Source organism: Carassius auratus, chromosome 7 (assembly GCF_003368295.1).
Source record: "Carassius auratus strain Wakin chromosome 7, ASM336829v1, whole genome shotgun sequence".
Classification (NCBI taxonomy): domain Eukaryota; kingdom Metazoa; phylum Chordata; class Actinopteri; order Cypriniformes; family Cyprinidae; genus Carassius; species Carassius auratus.
This window is the reverse complement of record NC_039249.1, coordinates 18,441,752-18,459,460: the sequence shown is the minus strand read 5'-3', so window position 1 is coordinate 18,459,460 and position 17,709 is coordinate 18,441,752. Positions and strand designations below refer to the sequence as shown.

The window sequence follows — 17,709 nt, the reverse complement described above, 5'->3', positions numbered from 1 at the left end:
GACGTAACTATGTTGTTACGTAGTCACAGCTGTGACGCTACAGTCACTTGTCAGCGATCTCTGTCCTCTGATTGGACGAGCAGTTTCAGCACAACTAGCACCAACTCGGTCAGTGTAGTTCATAAACAATTCAGCTTCCTATCGGCTTCTCGGTTGAATTATTATATTCTTCGAAGTTCTGAGGAAATCTCGTCGAAACTGTCTTGAGTTTCGTCTGAATGGCTGAATCCTCCGTTACAGGTAAGCGGTTAATTATGGCTTCTCGCCTCATAACGACTAACGTTGGCTGTAGTGAAGTGGTTGGTTACGGCCTCTCAGCTCAGCAATATTCTCTGCGTTAGTTATTTAAGAAAATCAAACTAAATAAAAAAAAGAGATGTGTTGTGACTTCTTTAAGCGATTTATTCGACCGTTTACAGATGTAAGTTATATTTTACTAGTCACCAACACACGTCACTTCCATAAGGACGAAGTGAAGGAAGTTGGTTTGTGAATGTGTAACAAATTAAAAGCACGAAAAGAGTGTCAGTAAATTCATGAATTGACCTTCTAACAGTAAAGAGAATGGCAGGTCACGTCTTGTCTTTGCCATGTGACTGCCTGTTGCGAAAAAGCTGAGTCAGTATGTGTAGACTGTAGAATGTGTATAGGCGGTGTGTAGATAGTGCTACAGTAATAAAGTCAAAGGGCAGAAAATAAGCCTGACAAACATTTGTCTTCACTTTTAGACACATCGAAGTTGAATCCAGAGTCTGCCGAGTTTGTACCACAAGCTAAAACCACCCAGCCCTACTCTAGGAGAAGTTACAGGCAGCAGCACCACACTCAGGACTGGAGGGCTCAACATGTTCGGCCTCATCATCACATTAGACCGTCCGATGAGACTAAGCTCAGTCAAGATGAGTCTGACAACCCTGACAATAATGCATTACTGCCTCCTGAACTTCCCATCAGAGGAGATGTAAGAGGTAGAGGAAGAGGAGGAAGACAAAGAGGAGGACGCGGTGATGTTAGGCGCATTAATGACCGTCACGCTCCAAGCGAGAGATCGACAAAACCTGGAAGTGATAATGACTCCTCAGGATGGGAACACAGAGCTTGTGACCGTGAGCGACCCAACTCACCCACTTCTAATAGATCCACAGATGAGGATAAGAAAGAAAGATCAGCTGTGGAAGCCAATGTAAAAGTGTCTTATCAAGCTAGCCGACGTAAACAGATCAATAAAGCAAGAGCAGATAGATCGATAAAGGAGCCTCAGCCCAAGGACCAAGTGGAGAACCGGGAAAACCAGGCTGATGCAGGAGTCACAAGGCCTGCAGCAGTTCATGAACATCCAGAGCCTGAGCAGAGGAACTTTAAGGGTTGGAGAGGTGGAGATCGCCGCATGCAGCCCAGTTCCTGGAGGAAAGGTCCGGCCCCTAGCCATGGGATTGAGGGTAACTGGAGAGAAAGAGAACCTGCTCAGATCAGAGAGGATGAGAGGAGAGGTGCAGAAGATGAGGGCAGAAGACAAGAGGAGTCCAGCAGAAACAGAGGAGCTGTGAGAGGGGAGGAGAGGAGAGGTGTAGAAGATGAGGGCAGAAGACAAGAGGAGTCCAGCAGAAACAGAGGAGCTGTGAGAGGGGAGGAGAGGAGAGGTGTAGAAGATGAGAGCAGAAGACAAGAGGAGTCCAGCAGAAACAGAGGAGCTGTGAGAGGGGATGAGAGGAGAGGTGCAGAAGATGAGAGCAGAAGACAAGAGGAGTCCAGCAGAAACAGAGGAGCTGCGAGAGGGGAGGAGAGGAGAGGTGTAGAAGATGAGGGCAGAAGACAAGAGGAGTCCAGCAGAAACAGAGAAGCTGTGAGAGGGGAGGAGAGGAGAGGTGCAGAAGATGAGAGCAGAAGACACGAGGAGTCCAGCAGAAACAGAGGAGCTGTGAGAGGGGAGGAGAGGAGAGGTGTAGAAGATGAGAGCAGAAGACACGAGGAGTCCAGCAGAAACAGAGGAGCTGTGAGAGGGGAGGAGAGGAGAGGTGCAGAAGATGAGGGCAGAAGACAAGAGGAGTCCAGCAGAAACAGAGGAGCTGTGAGAGGGGAGGAGAGGAGAGGTGTAGAAGATGAGGGCAGAAGACAAGAGGAGTCCAGCAGAAACAGAGGAGCTGCGAGAGGGGAGGAGAGGAGAGGTGCAGAAGATGAGAGCAGAAGACACGAGGAGTCCAGCAGAAACAGAGGAGCTGTGAGAGGGGAGGAGAGGAGAGGTGTAGAAGATGAGAGCAGAAGACACGAGGAGTCCAGCAGAAACAGAGGAGCTGTGAGAGGGGAGGAGAGGAGAGGTGCAGAAGATGAGGGCAGAAGACAAGAGGAGTCCAGCAGAAACAGAGGAGCTGTGAGAGGGGAGGAGAGGAGAGGTGTAGAAGATGAGGGCAGAAGACAAGAGGAGTCCAGCAGAAACAGAGGAGCTGCGAGAGGGGAGGAGAGGAGAGGTGCAGAAGATGAGGGCAGAAGACAAGAGGAGTCCAGCAGAAACAGAGGAGCTGCGAGAGACAGAGGAGCTGTGAGAGGGGAGGAGAGGAGAGGTGCAGAAGATGAGAGCAGAAGACACGAGGAGTCCAGCAGAAACAGAGGAGCTGTGAGAGGGGAGGAGAGGAGAGGTGCAGAAGATGAGAGCAGAAGACAAGAGGAGTCCAGCAGAAACAGAGGAGCTGCGAGAGGGGAGGAGAGGAGAGGTGCAGAAGATGAGAGCAGAAGACACGAGGAGTCCAGCAGAAACAGAGGAGCTGCGAGAGACAGAGGAGCTGCGAGAGGGGAGGAGAGGAGAGGTGTAGAAGATGAGAGCAGAAGACAAGAGGAGTCCAGCAGAAACAGAGGAGCTGTGAGAGGGGAGGAGAGGAGAGGTGTAGAAGATGAGGGAGGAAGACACGAGGAGTCCAGCAGGAACAGAGGAGCTGCGAGAGACAGAGGAGCTGTGAGAGGGGAGGAGAGGAGAGGTGTAGAAGATGAGAGCAGAAGACAAGAGGAGTCCAGCAGAAACAGAGGAGCTGTGAGAGGGGAGGAGAGGAGAGGTGTAGAAGATGAGGGAGGAAGACACGAGGAGTCCAGCAGAACCAGAGGAGCTGCGAGAGGGAAAAGGCCACTAATACAGAATCCAGGGTTGAGGAGAGGAGCAGGTCCAGAGCGACGGACCGGACTGGTGAAGCACGTGGAGCCTCCCAAAAGCAAAGAAACCCAGACAGGTGATGTGCGTTAGAACAGGGGCTTGTACCATGAAGCTGGTTAAGATTAATATGTGCCAATCCTGGGTTTTAGGCACAATGAAAGTGGTTCATCACAAAGTGTTTGTCGCCTTATAACTTCAGCTCCATGGCTAACATGCTCTGTAGCAGGTTTTGTTTTGCGTAAGCGATCTAAAATTAATATACAGCTCTGAGCAATGTCTTCTCTCTGACACAATGAAATTACTCCACTGGGTCCAATTTTACAATTAATAGTAAACCTTTAGTTTAAATGCATGTAAATATACACAGTATACTGTAGCAAGACTCGATATATAAAACTTTAAAAACAATTATTGTGGACTGACCTATGGGTATAATCAACTGCACAAAATAACTTGTTTTAACTTAATGCTGTAGGTAGATGTCCTTTTATTTATGTTTTTTTCTCTTAATCAACAGAAGAGGGAAGTGAATCTCACTAATTTTCTTGTGAGAAGTAAACCGCATCTTCAGTTTTGCACATCATGTGATTGGCTGTCCTACTGATGTCACTCTATCACACTTTCAAATCCTCAGTAGTTATTTAATTAACTAAGTTTAAAGCCTGAGCTTAGAGAGGAAGTTGATAAATCAGCATCATGGTACTAAAAATACCTGATTGGATTGGTTTTGTCAACTTCACAACTCAACGGTTTGTCAACCAATCATGTGATCTAGATTTTGTTCTGTTAGCTCAATGGTGCAAGCCCCAAGACGACTACAAATTAGAACTAAATAAATGTGATTACTAAACTAATTACGTGTTTGTTATATTATTTAAAATTATTGTCACTTACAGCTATACCATTGTATATCTTTTTTACGATAATCAATCATTGACAGATTTCTAGAGTATGATAGTACTGTATTTCTGTGTATCTCTTAGCTATTTTTAACAAGTATTTTTAACGTGTTCAACACTGTGTGTGTGTTTGTGAAGGTTGTCTAATTGAGCAGCTGACGGAGGAGAAGTATGAGTGTATGGTCTGTTGTGAAGTGATTCGGGTCATGGCTCCAGTTTGGAGCTGTCAGAGCTGTTACCACGTATTTCACCTTAACTGCATCAAGAAATGGGCTCGCTCCCCAGCATCTCAAGCTGATGGTACGTCAACTGGCTCTCACCTGTGATAGGGGACATCACCAAAGACTGTGCTCTCTTATTGTTAGGAAAGGTAGAATCTGCAGCACACAATTTGGCAATGCAACGTTTTTTAAGATTTGAGTATTTCCTCAGTAGACAGGAGTTGGTCTGGCATGCCTAAAATAGCTGCCTGGAGGTTTCACAAATACGACTGCAGAGTGAACTGACTTTCTTGAAAGTAACTATACAGTCTACTGAAGACATGATTTCTAAAACATAAATGCTAAATACATTGGGCTAGTCCATAGCTTATTAACAAATTGAAATGGTTCAATATTTACAGATGGCAGTGAAGGTTGGCGTTGTCCTGCATGCCAGCATGTGGCTCTCAAAGCCCCTAATGCATACTCCTGCTTCTGTGGTAAGATTATTTTAGTTTCTGCATCTGACATAATATTTCTGTTTCTGTTGTAAATCACTCACATTCTGTAAAATGATAATGTGGCTCTATGTTTATAATGAATAATGCTGTAAAACCAAAGAATTTGGACCTCTACATTTTTTTTTCTCACCTTTCGTTTTAATGAACAGGAAAGGTGACCAATCCTGAGTTTCAGCGCACTGAGATCCCTCATAGCTGTGGAGATATGTGTGGGAAAAAGCGGAGTGGAGGGGAATGCAATCACCCCTGTAACATGTAAGAGCCCAGCAGCACAATCAATGCATTTACATGCTTTTGGCTCAGGTTGAGTGACAATGATAGAAAAATACTAGTTTTTTTTTTTTAGAGGTCTCATTTAAACTCTTCTGGTAGACCTGAAACAATCTGCTTGTACCAGCTTTTTTGTGTTTTTCTTAAGAGTGATTACCCAGCTAGTCATACAGGCAACTGACTTGGTTGCACAGCTATAATTATGTGTATGTTTATGAGATATGTGCAATGTCATTGGTCAGCCAATTTCTCTTGCTCTGTGTAGCTTGTGCCATCCTGGGCCCTGCCCACAGTGTCCAGCTTTTATCACAAAGTCCTGCATTTGTGGTAAAATGAGGTACCATTACCTTTTTGTAATTAACTCTATATGTAATCATTTAATAATACCCACATATATACATACCAAAGAACACCGGTTTCTTGTGTGTGCAGAAAGCAGGTTCGTTGCAGTCAGACAGGACCTCTGCTTTGTGAGGAGGTCTGTGGAGCTCCTCTGAACTGCTCCGAGCACTTCTGTGCCCAGGTGTGCCATTCAGGGCCATGCCAACCCTGTCAACTTCGTGTTCAGCAAGGTAAGTACTGCTTGTGTCATTTAATTTGTTTCAGAATCTATGCAGTCATCTCATTTTAATGCATTATAATTCTCCTGCCATGTTTTTGTACTCTTTCAGCCTGCTTCTGTGGAGTGGCATTCAGGGAGGTGGCGTGTGGGACTGATCGGGAAAAGTTTGATGGATCAGGACATTTCTCCTGTTGCAAGCCCTGTGGAAAGTATGTACTATCAAAACATGTCTTCGCTTGTCAGTGTATGACATTAATCATTTTACAAGTTCTGTATACAGACCTTTTTGTTAATTCTCTAGTCTTAAATAATAAGACTTGTGTTTAGACCTCTTTATTAATGTTTTCTTTTTTTTCCTGTTCGACTTAATTTTTCATTTTGGTTAATACAGACATTTGTACGTGTATTTTGCATGCTTTTTTTAGTAAATGTGTGTGATCGCTCATCTCTCAATCTGTTGCTTTAGGATGCTTGACTGCCAGTCCCATCGCTGTCAGCAGATCTGCCATCCTGGGCAGTGTCAGTCATGTCCACTCAGCCCCAAGCTGGTGCACAGTTGTTCATGTGGACAGACTCCATTATCTAAGCTTCTGGAGCTTGGCTATCCAGAGAGAAAGAGCTGTACTGACCCGATCCCCTCCTGTGGCAAGACCTGCAACAAGCCGCTGCCATGTGGAGATGGTGGTATGTGTCTGATTTGGGTTAGTTTTTTGGTTATAAATTGAACAGGGATTAAAGTTTGTTGTTAAAATGTTCTTCTGATCTCAGTTAAAAGGATGCGAAAGACCCTAAATTCACCATGAAATCACTTTTTTATGGAATATTGCAGTGTTTAATTATTAATGTTTTATCTGAGCACGTCATTATTTTTCAAAATTCTCGTTCCCTTTTAATCATTTATCGAGAACATTTACTTTCCCTCCCTCCAGCAACAACATCCTTTCACTCAGAAATGCACCACAATAGGAAAAAAAAGATTATCACAACTTAATTTCATGCTTACTGAAAGTATACAGAAACAATAAGAACATCACTGGTTCTGTGATACTTTTAAAACATTGCTTGGTTTGTTTGAGCAGTCCAGCTTGCGAGTGTCTGGATCAACATATTCTGGAACTAGGATGAGACTGTATGTCAGAATAATGGCAGACAGGTAGTGATTGGTGTTAAGAAACCTTAAAGAGCATTCTAGAGTCATGCAGTATTAGATTTAGTTATATGTTCAAAGACTACATTTGCATATAATGTTTGCAAATGATCATTTATTGGCAAAATATGGAATGCTTAAATTTTTCCTCATTTCAAAGTTTTGACATTTTCAAAAGAAGCACTGCGAGCCAGTTGAAAGCTATAAAAATTTGTACGATTCAAGTCAGTTGACATATTAAATTAATCGTGATACAATTGGAGATATGAGTTTATGTGAATGTATCTCTGAGGGGAACTGACTGTCTTTAGAAAAGTTTAGATTTCCTTTTCATTTTGCCTCTGTTCAATGTACATTTGTAGTGTTCTTAAGCAGGGTTTGCTTTGTTTACAGCGGTAACCGAAGAAACACTATATCATTGCTGCTCTAAAAGCGCCACCTGCTGGCAGAGAGTGAATTTGCTTCTCATTTAGCTCATCTGCTGTTTTTGTTTCATATAGATATGTTTAATTTAGTATAGTTTCACCAAACTGAAGCCAGACCATACTGTTGCTTCAATTTTAAGAATTTTACAATCTAACTTTACCTTAAAAACTGCTCATGGTGCATGTATGCAGCAGTTTTGTTTGGACTGTGATTAAAATGCAGTGGTTGACTCTAATTTTAAATGGAAAGAGCACAGACAAAGCCTTAGTTTGTTTATATGAACAGATGTATTTTATATGTGTTATTTATTTGATTGGGGTTTGTTTTAAAATTAATAAAAGACCTTTTCATTCATAATTTGTCTTAAATCTTGTTTTGTTAATTAAAAAAGAACTGCGATGATAATCTTGTGAAATCAGTATAATGAATTGTATCGCATTGTGAGTTAAGTCACTTGTTACATCGCTACAACACTGTTCAGAATTCTTATGTTTCTCTTTCACTTGTGTCCGGTCTGCTGTAGATTCTGTCCACTTGTGTGAAAAGCTCTGCCATGAGGACAGCTGTGGCCCGTGCTCTTTGACCTCATCTATTAAATGCAGATGTGGCAGCAACAGCAAGGTTAGACGGTTATCGCACAGCTGCACAAAGGTCAGGAAGTTCTGGAAACTGCAGATGTGATTCATACTCTCTCTTCTGTCTTAATAGGAAGTTCCTTGTGCGGCCATTCAGACTGAACGTAAGGCTTTAGTTAATTGTGTAACAAAATTAATGCTAAAAATTAGCAAAAAGTAATGCTAATGTGTAAACCTGTACAGAAGACATGGTGTTTACGTGTGAGAAACGCTGCAACAAGAAGCGCTCCTGCGGCAGGCACAAGTGTGGAGAGTTGTGTTGTGTGGTGAGTCTTTTATATTTTCATAAAAGGTTCATCTGGGTGTAGAAGCCACAAGAAAGGTTTATGTAAACCTTCTCTCTCTTTATCAGGATGTGGAGCATAAGTGCTCAATGATTTGTGGTTACAAACTCAATTGCGGTCTTCACCGATGCCAGGACGTTTGTCACCGTGGGAACTGCCAGCCTTGTTGGCAAACTAGTAAGCCTGGCCTTCAAGATCACCTTAATGGATGTCCATCTCTTTTCTTCTTACACAGCACTGTGTTTTTCTCTAAGGTTTTGATGAGTTGGCGTGCTACTGTGGGGAGACTGTGCTCTTCCCGCCCATCCCTTGTGGAACGAGACCTCCTGAATGTAAAAACTTATGTACCCGAAGTCATGATTGTGATCATCCAGGTACTTCTGCTCAGTCAACCACAGATATACTCATTAACGGATATATGTCAAGATTTATACACGTATATATACCCTATGATTCTTTGTGAAGGTCACCCGTCTATATGGAACTGCGCTTGACAATTTGTAAGATTGAGGACGATATTTTTTTACTTTTAAAAACTAAAAGAAAGTAATTTTTATGTATATATTAAAGTCTCTTATGCATAGCAAGGCTGCATTTATTTATATTTAGTACAGTAAAAACAGTAATATTGTGAAATATTTTAACAATATGAAATAACCATTGTTTATTTAAACGTTTAAAAAAATTGTAATACGCTGATTTGATGTTCGAGCCGCATTTCCTATTACTACCAATGTTGAAAACTGTTGTGTTGCTTAATATTTTTGTGGAAACCAAGCTTTATATTTTTTTCAGGATTCTTTGATGAATAGGAAGTTGAAAAGAATAGCATTTATTTAAAATGGGAATCATTCTTAACAATTAAAGTTTTTACTTGTCCCTTAATGCACACTTGCTAAATAAGCTGATGTTTTGTTAATGATTTTTTCCATAGTGTTCCATTCATGCCATAGTGAGGAGAGATGTCCTCCCTGTACCTACCTCACCAAGAAGTGGTGCATGGGTAATCATGAGGTAAAAAGACATCATAATTCAATTTTAAGCATACACAGTCCTATTTTGCCTTCTGTTCAAAAGAAATTCCAAATCTCATATTCAGCACCATTTTTACATTTCTCCCTAGCAAAGGAGTAATATCCCATGCCACCTGCAGGACATCTCGTGTGGTTTAGTGTGTGACAAGCTCTTACCCTGTGGTTCTCATCACTGTAAGAAAATATGTCACCGTGGGGAATGCCAGGCAGAAGGAGAGTGTAAGCAGCCATGCACTCACCCTAGAGCTAGCTGTGGACACCCCTGTGCTGCTCCGTGCCACCCAGGCACCCCCTGTCCACCCACCATCTGCAGTGCCAAGGTACAGCCCTTCCCTCATCCAAAATCTACACAGATGGTTTATAGATGGAACATGCAGTTATTGCTCAAAGCGTTCCTTTGTTTCCTCAGCTGTAGCCTGATTTGATTCCTTCAATTCCTCCGCTGCAGGGTGCTTGTGGTCTGGCACATGCTTTTACAGAAAAATGTGCATTATCGGTTATGTAAAACATTGGCTTGAAAGAGTAAATTATAGTTTTCATAAAACATCTGTTACAGTTGTTTATTATAGCTTGTCACAATTAATCTTGAATCAGATGATTTGTTTGTCTTCAAATGTAGAAGACCGATCAAAAGAGCAGAATATCTGATCATCTAAGCACAAACAGTCCTCAGTTATTTTTTATTTTTGCAGACATATTTTTATGTTCTGTATGCTGAAAAAAAAGAACGCATTCAAAATGGAGAGCCTCTACGCTTAATTATTTCCCACTTTCAATCTCTAGGTGGCACTGCAGTGTGACTGTGGCCGAAAGAAAGAGACCGTTCCTTGTGCTGATGCAGCCAGTTCCTACCAAAGGTTAAAACACCTTCAAAGCCAAGTTTTATATTGTTAAATTGGCAGACACAAGCCTTTTTCCCTTTTTTCACGCACTGATGATTATGTACTCATAGCAGCCAATACATTTAAAATGAATGATATTCATATGCAAATAAGGCAAAACGTGCTATAAATGTCATATGTTCTTACTGATCAGTGGTCAAATCTCTATGTTTTGCAGATATGCAGCTATTGCCGTTGCCAGTAAGCTGTCAGATATGCAGCTGGGAGAGTCCGTTGACATTGGACCGCTCACAAAGAAAGAGCAGAGAAAGGCCAGGTATAATAAAACACTAAAACCAGCAAGACTGCTTGTTTTTATTAGTCATCCAGAAGAGTAGTCTGTGGGTCAGTGTTTACCTTACATAAATGAGCAGTTCAAAGCTGCATCGAAAGAGAGCAGGGTACAGGATTAACACTCACTAACCACAACATCCAAGTAAAATTTGATTTTGTCATGACATAAAAGAAGAAAACATTGCTCTAATAACTTGTACCTCAGAAGGAAACATTGTTAGTAATGTGCTTTTGTTGAAGTGGAGTAACCTTTGTATTTGGTTGTTCCCTCACAGGTTGGAGTGTGATCAAGAATGTGCTGCACTGGAGAGGAACAGGTGAACGTAAAGGCTTTATTCACACATTCTTTCCCTCTATCTGTGCCTAGATATGTCTGTGTGTGGGTGTGCAGGTTTTGATGTTTTCTGTTTTGCCTGTAGGCGGCTGGCTGAGGCCCTGCAGATTGATCTGTCAGTGGATCCCTTCAACAAGTCGGCGTCTTCCAAATATAGTGACTCTCTGAAAGAAGATGCAAGGTGGTTCAGATTCTAAAATAGTTCAAGAATGTATCAACAGAACATAAAGCTAGGACATGGTTGTATGAGACAATACCAAACTCAAATTCTTTGGAAGAGCTCACGATGAAGGCACCAACCATTAAGCAACATATTAAACGTAGTGAATCAAACTGCTAGACTGTTTTCAAGAATGCAACAGAAGTATTTATTTAAAAATACTTCTGTTGCTTTCTTGGAAACGGTCTTGGAGTTTGATTCACTACGTTTAATAGGTTCAGTTGCTTGCCAAATGTATAAACTGTACAGGACTGTATTTTCTAAAGCATCCAAGCTCAAAACACAAAAATGGGGATTGTAGCTGACTTACAAAATCAACAAATGCTTATCATTTATTTTTTTTAGTTTAGTAACTTTGCACTAAAACTGTGCCAGTCGAGTTTGGGTTCTTGCACATTTGCTATGACAGTTTAAAGAAAAACTGAAGTCTAGAAAATACACACATAAGTTAAATGTTTAGTCTACTACAGAGCCAAGTGAAAGCCTGAATGCTCAAACTAATTAAACTTTTTTTTTTTTTTACTTCAGGAAAGATTTCAAGTTTGTTAGTGAAATTGAAGAGGAGATTAAGAATTTAGTTGAACTGGTCAACAAGGTAAAATGTAGTTCCAATGATCACACTTTAAAAATAAATAGTTGACTATCTACTATCCAAGCACTACTAGCTTTGTATTTCAGTGCTCTGTAATTGTGTTTTTTTTTCTCAGGGTAAACAGCCTAAAAGGAGTCACTGTTTTCCACCTATGAAGCGCGAACATCTGAGAATTATCCATGAGCTAGCGGAGGCATATGGTGTGGAAACCGTCAGCTATGATAGCGAACCCAAGCGCAATGTTGTGGTTACTGCCGTCAGGTCAAAAGAAACTCAGATTTTAGATTCGGCTTCCAACTGTAATAGTGAATACTATTCTTTTTGTAAGCATAAAAGCAAACACAAGTAAACTTTAAAGGTGTCTTTCAGTTAAGTGTATGTCAGTGTCAGTAGCGTTGGGTAGTCTGACTTCAACACGATTGTTTTACATGTGCTTTCAGGGGGAAATCAGTGTGTCCTAACACCAGTCTGGCTGCTTTGATTGAAAGGGAAACTGTTTCCAGAGCTCCTCCTCCTATTGCCCACATCAAACAACACACAAGCAAGTATGTTCACACATATCTCACCACTAGACTTCCACTAGACTTCCATTCAGACTTTGGGCATCAAGATGTACTCTTTTTCTTCAGTCTGATCCTTTAGAAATCGTTTTAATCAGATTTTTTTTTTCTCTCAAAATAATGTATTTGAAATAGAAATCTACTACAGATGTCTTTACTGTCATTTTTGATCAATGTAGTGCATCCTTGATCAATTGAAGTATTAACTGATAAAACAAAAATGGATTGGTAATGTCCTAACTGATCAGTATTGTTATCCATATGAGCTAATGTATGGATACTGTAATGAAGTGCAGTGTTTAAAAACACGCTCGTCATTCACAGTCAGTAGAATTACTGTGGCATGTACATGTGTTTGTTAATATTTTGTTGAGTGTGAAGTGTATCATAACTAATATTATTTTTATTCACATTTATTTCAGGGCCGACAATAGTAATGCTTGGATGAATCAATCTAAAGAGGAGCCCACAATTGATTATTTTGATGTACAGGATTGACATGAAATTCTGAATAGTCACTATAATAATCACACAAAATAAAACTGTCCGAAAAGAATAGCATTACAATTCTGAATAAAAATGGTGAGGATCTAAACCTATGATTTGTGGACCTGTTTGTTAGGAGCAACTAAGGAGCAAATATCTAGGAGTAAAAATGTATGTGGTTTCTGTGCACATATTAACTTGGGGGGAAAAAAGAATTGTGGTATGAATTTGTATTCTGAGACTGGACTTAGACATTATCAGTGACCTTGACAGTGTCATCTTACACAAGTGTCAGGAGTGAAGTTGGACATGATCTGCATCAGGAAGGTTGTTGGTAGTAATTTCGTTTTACCATACTTTGTTAAAGAAGGTGAAAATAACTGTGCATCTCAGCTCCAATAAATACTTCTGAAAGCACAACTTTCTGCAGTTAATGTGACTTAAGTGCGATATTGAATAGACTGCGGTTCTCCACATTCTGCTTCACGATTATGTAGCATGCTTTCTTCTGATCCCAACAGGAAAGGTACTGTGATACTCCTTCATAATGTTTCTTTTATGAGAAGAGTGGCCTTGACGTCAACGCTCATTTATATCAAGAAACACCTGAAGGTTTATGATCAGGTTTTTCTGAGGTTTGTAATGACATGAGTTAAGTGCTGGAAAACTATCATTGTTCAGTGTGTGATAGGACAATCTGTTCCTGGACCCTTGGATTTCATAGAGCCTGACGGGACGTGGGGAAAAACGCAAGGGAAGTACAATATTTGCATCCTTAAAAAATCAGTATCAGCGAGGCTACTTAAAATGATTGTTCACTTTATGAATTTAATATAAATAACGATATATTCAACTTTAACGACAAATAATGACAACTTTAATCTCTGGATGAACTACGTTATCCCTTTTTAATAGCTCTTGTCAGCCAGCATCACACGTTTATGGACGTCGGTTATTGTGAGAGGAAACCAGCTCTTATTGTGCGACAGTTGCTTTTTTGTAAACTCGTTTAATCTTTACTGCCATCTCTTCTTTACTCGTATCTTTATGTGCAAATATTTGGCGAACTTTTCATGCGCGTGTTGCCCACTATTCCAGGCCTGTTCGACAAAGGTCCCTCTGTATTTCGCCGGTAAGTGTGAGTCACTGACTGTAGTGAGCGGCGCGTAATTTGTCGACGCTCCCTCCACATCCAGAGTTTTATTCGACGCGCTTGCGCCTCAGCGCTCACCGTCTCTGGCTGCATCCCCTCCTCACTCCACTGCCTCTCCACACACTGACTGTCCAGTCACTCCAGCACCGAGCAACAGGGTGTGTGTGTGTGTGTGTGTGTGCGCTTTCAGCTATAAAGAACTTCATTTCCATCGCTCCGGACACACATCCGCTTCTTCATCTGCCCTTAACAGCCGGCCACAGTAACCTGCCATGGAGAGGAAGGTAGGATATTTACAGCAACATCTTAACAATGTCATCTACTCCACTGAGCACTTATTAATCAACAGTGTTCAGTGTCCGCGGTCTGTTACCGTCCTGACGGTGTATAATCCGCCCATCTCATCACAGACAGTCAGATTAGTGCGCATGGGAGTTTTCCGACTGGATCTAGTTTATTTGGCAATGTAAAGAGCAGAAAGAGACTGTATATGAAGCCGGACAGAACACACACACACACTGGTGCACGTGTTAATCCTGTCTCCTCCATCACTGATCTTCAGTGCTGATGAAGGGTTCTTCATGATCTTAATGCTGACTGGAGTGAGAGGTTCAGAGCAGCACACTTAAGGCTGTAGTGGAGATGTTATGAGACATCAGATGCTAAGAGCCTCAAGTACCTCTCAGCTTCAGTTGTTGGGGTTGCAAGTCTTAACTAGAAATATAAAGATGCCTTTCCTCAAAATTTACTCTTATAGTCCATGTGAGCTGAAACCTAGAAATATCAGGAATTTGAAAACGTATTTTCAAGCCTGAAGGCATGGAAACATTGAATTGAATATAGAAATGACATTTTGATAATGCAGTCTTTGATTAAAAAAATGATCTTGATAGGAAAGTTTAGAGTTAAAGGGGGGGGGATTCGAACACGGGACATCCATAGTGCAACAGCTCTTTATGTCTGTGCACTGTACACAAGGCTTTCAACGCCTAGTCTCTGAAATCGTTTTCAAGTAATCATAAGCAATTGGTGTCATAAAAAATGTATATGGTGAAAAAAAAGTGTTCAAGTGTTAATATCATGCTTGTACTGATTTGAACTCTCTGAAACAGAAAATATTTGTCGTTTCAAATACTGTATATCCTTACAGCTATAAGTTAGGCCAAGATAATAACAGTGCAGGCCTTGCCAGGAGCTTAAATCAAATATTAATGATATGCTATGAGGCAGCACATTATGATTGTGCAGAATCTGGTTGTTGTATTTGTAAGGGAGGTAACTCACAAATGAACTTTGTTTCTGACTTAAATAGTTTTCTGAGTTTTCCTCCAGTGTGATCTGAAAAATGCCCAATTTCCTTGTGGTCCTGCACATACAGTACTGACTGTTTTGATGTCACTAAAATAGTTAAGATATACTGTAAAAGTAATAGTCCTATACATCTGAATGACTGCGTTTTTACAATAAATAGATGAAAGCACTTTTTACATTCTAGTCAAAAGTGTAAAAGCATATTGACATAGATGAATATGACTGGATACATTTTTTTAATATTTTTATTTTGTTCACTTTTATTATTTCATATATATATATATATATATATATATATATATATAAAATATATATATAAAATAAAATCTGAACGCTCTCCTCTTAATATATATATATATATATATATATATATATATATATATATATATTAAGAGGAGAGCGTTCAGATTTTTTCTGTCCTTCATTGCATTGGGTGCATTCTGCTTTCCACTATTAGGTAACCTAGTTCTTAATATGTGCTTTTATTCCCCAGAAGGACTGATATTATGGTGCTCCATCATAATTTAGCCGTTTCTTTTACGAGTGGAGTGACCCTGAAATCAATGTCTGTTCACTCATACTGTACCAGTAAACAGCTGGAGGTTTATAGACCATTTTCTTTCGGGGGAAGGGTTCATGAGAGAAGTGTTATTTTATAAAACAGCATATATAGCATATGGCACAGATCATAAAATCTAAGTTCCCTGTTGAATATATCTTATGTTTTGTTGTGATTTCAAAGTAGTATTGTGAAAAGGCATTTGTGATCACAGTGTTGAGTTGCAATTCCCTCACATTTTTGTTTTCCTCATATATCCATCTCAGATGGCTGCGGAGTAAATCAAGCTAATAATTTATTTTAATTAAGAGTAATCAGTAGTCATGCAATACACACGTTTTTGAGCTGTGGTGAGATGCATGCTGCTGGAGTGATCTCTGTAACTGCTGCATCGCTTCTGCTTGGATGCACTGCAGGATTGTACATGGCCATTGACTGTAGATGAGCCGAGCGTGCTGGAGCACTCATATAGTACATGTGGACCGATCTAACCAACACTGATGTCTGTGAGAGCTCAGGCTGTGTTCATATGCAGTATCTAATGTTGTGTGTGAGTTTGAGAGAGTAACAGTGTGGTTACTCACTGCATTCTAATCGACAAATTGATTCAACATTAGGCCATACTTAAAAATATTTTAGTTACTTTGCAGTAACAGTAAAAAAAATAAAAATAAAAAGGGACGGTAGGTAGGTCTATTTTTTTTTCAAGTTTCAATGTAAAAAAAAAAAAAAAAAGTTAAGTTTGGTGATGGTGATTATGTAGGTATAAATTTAAACAAATTAGCATATCGTGACGTCATTGACTGGGTCTTCAGCCCGTGCCTTCGGGCGCATCATTGCAAACCTCATTTTGATGCAGGCTATATAGACCACAAACAAATTTAAATCTTTGTAAAAAACATGTTTATTGCATGAATTTCAGGTGAGAAGAAAAAAAAATGAGGTACTGTTATACTGTTTTACTTGCATCCACCGCTAGGTGTCAATGCAACCTACAAATGAGAGACCGTTTACTTTGCTTTCTTGGGTTGTCACTTTTGTGAAAAAAAATCCTGTTTGATTTGAGAGACAAGTGTTCATTGAATCGATTGTAAAAATGTCTATGTCTAAATGCGTTTTATACGGCAAATAACACCAAATATAGGTAAATCCACGGACAACAGGCAGGACGCATATAAAGATTCAATATATTGGTAAAGACCAATATTTCTGATGATTTATTGGCATGAAGTTTCGTGCACAATGACAAACAGGAGTGCAACATTCTAGAAAAACAATAAGCAGAGTGGACTGCCATAACAATGCAAAATATTTACTGCAGGCTTAAACATGGTAGTCAAAATCAATTTCCTTTTTTAGTTTTCGAAACTTGTGTTGGTTGGTTGGTTCATGCAATAGATTTTCGAACATAGTGACAGTCGACACTGTCATGGTTTTAGACTAGACGGGAGAAGGGATGGGAAAAGATCTGGGCACCGTTTTTCCAGAACTTTGTGCCGAGTTAAAGCGGTGTCGAGCTGTTTTAATGCATTTTTTAGCTGTATTATGGTGCCTGAACCCGTATGACTTTGAACCGTGACCGCAAACATTTAGTTTACTGCAGCCGCAGACATCATTACCAAGCGCGGACTGTTAACTCTGACTGAGAGTATGAGACCATATACGGTAAAAGAAATGGACACAGCGACCCCATTGGAACTCAATTGAGACAAATGAAGCACATTTTTAGCGTTTTTTAGCACTTCCGTTTTTGACGCGCAGACTCAAACGAAGCTTGACGACGTCAGCAACCTGTCTGATAGATGTAAATCTTCTAAGTGGCTGTGCGTGCAAACTGCCATCGTTAATCTTGCAGAGACGGCGAGCTTGAGCGGGGAGTTCTTTGGCGTGAGTGAGCAGGAGTAAGTATTCTGATTAATTATTTTGTATAGTATTTTAAAATGTAATGGCAGTACGCCATATTAAGTTAATTGCCTGCAAGCTTCTCCTCTTGTCTGTACGGTAATGCGACAGAGAGCCGAGTAGTTATGACGCAATCGTTAGCCTATATTTTACAAAAAGTTTCTACGGGGCCATAATGTAACATAGAAGGTAATGGAGCCCTTTATACATTGTCGTGTATCTTTAGAAATAAATAATGGACAAACGGAGTCTTTAAATGCCTCAGATGTAAAGTTATTCGCTGTCAAAGAGACGCCAAAA

The 17,709-nt window shown here is 40.3% G+C and overlaps 2 protein-coding genes across 3 annotated transcripts in view; both read left to right on the top strand.

Moving 5' to 3' along the window:
- The first annotated feature begins 66 nt into the window (after positions 1-66).
- nfx1 (nuclear transcription factor, X-box binding 1) lies at positions 67-12,904 on the top strand. Of its 2 annotated transcripts, none has more exons than XR_003292457.1 (24): positions 67-240; positions 729-3,215; positions 4,177-4,338; positions 4,661-4,738; positions 4,909-5,014; positions 5,295-5,366; positions 5,462-5,601; positions 5,701-5,800; positions 6,058-6,275; positions 7,688-7,785; positions 7,873-7,903; positions 7,983-8,065; positions 8,152-8,260; positions 8,338-8,457; positions 9,018-9,097; positions 9,207-9,437; positions 9,901-9,974; positions 10,177-10,275; positions 10,568-10,609; positions 10,712-10,807; positions 11,375-11,441; positions 11,554-11,761; positions 11,879-11,983; positions 12,421-12,904. XR_003292457.1 is itself a non-coding variant. In XM_026267837.1 (24 exons), exons 1-24 carry the CDS (start codon positions 219-221, stop codon positions 12,494-12,496), a joined length of 4,842 nt encoding a protein of 1,613 aa, XP_026123622.1. In that variant the 5' UTR covers positions 67-218; the 3' UTR covers positions 12,497-12,904. The 2 variants fall into 2 exon arrangements, 1 of the variants encoding a protein (XP_026123622.1); XM_026267837.1 differs by having other exon boundaries at positions 11,554-11,699.
- A 774-nt stretch (positions 12,905-13,678) lies between these two features.
- The window catches only part of smarcd3b (SWI/SNF related BAF chromatin remodeling complex subunit D3b), a 36,627-nt gene continuing 32,596 nt past the window's right edge, over positions 13,679-17,709 (top strand). The window contains exon 1 of the mRNA XM_026267835.1: positions 13,679-13,921. Within this exon, the coding sequence (XP_026123620.1) occupies positions 13,910-13,921 (12 nt within the window). The 5' untranslated portion in view covers positions 13,679-13,909. The remainder of the gene's footprint in view (positions 13,922-17,709) is intronic.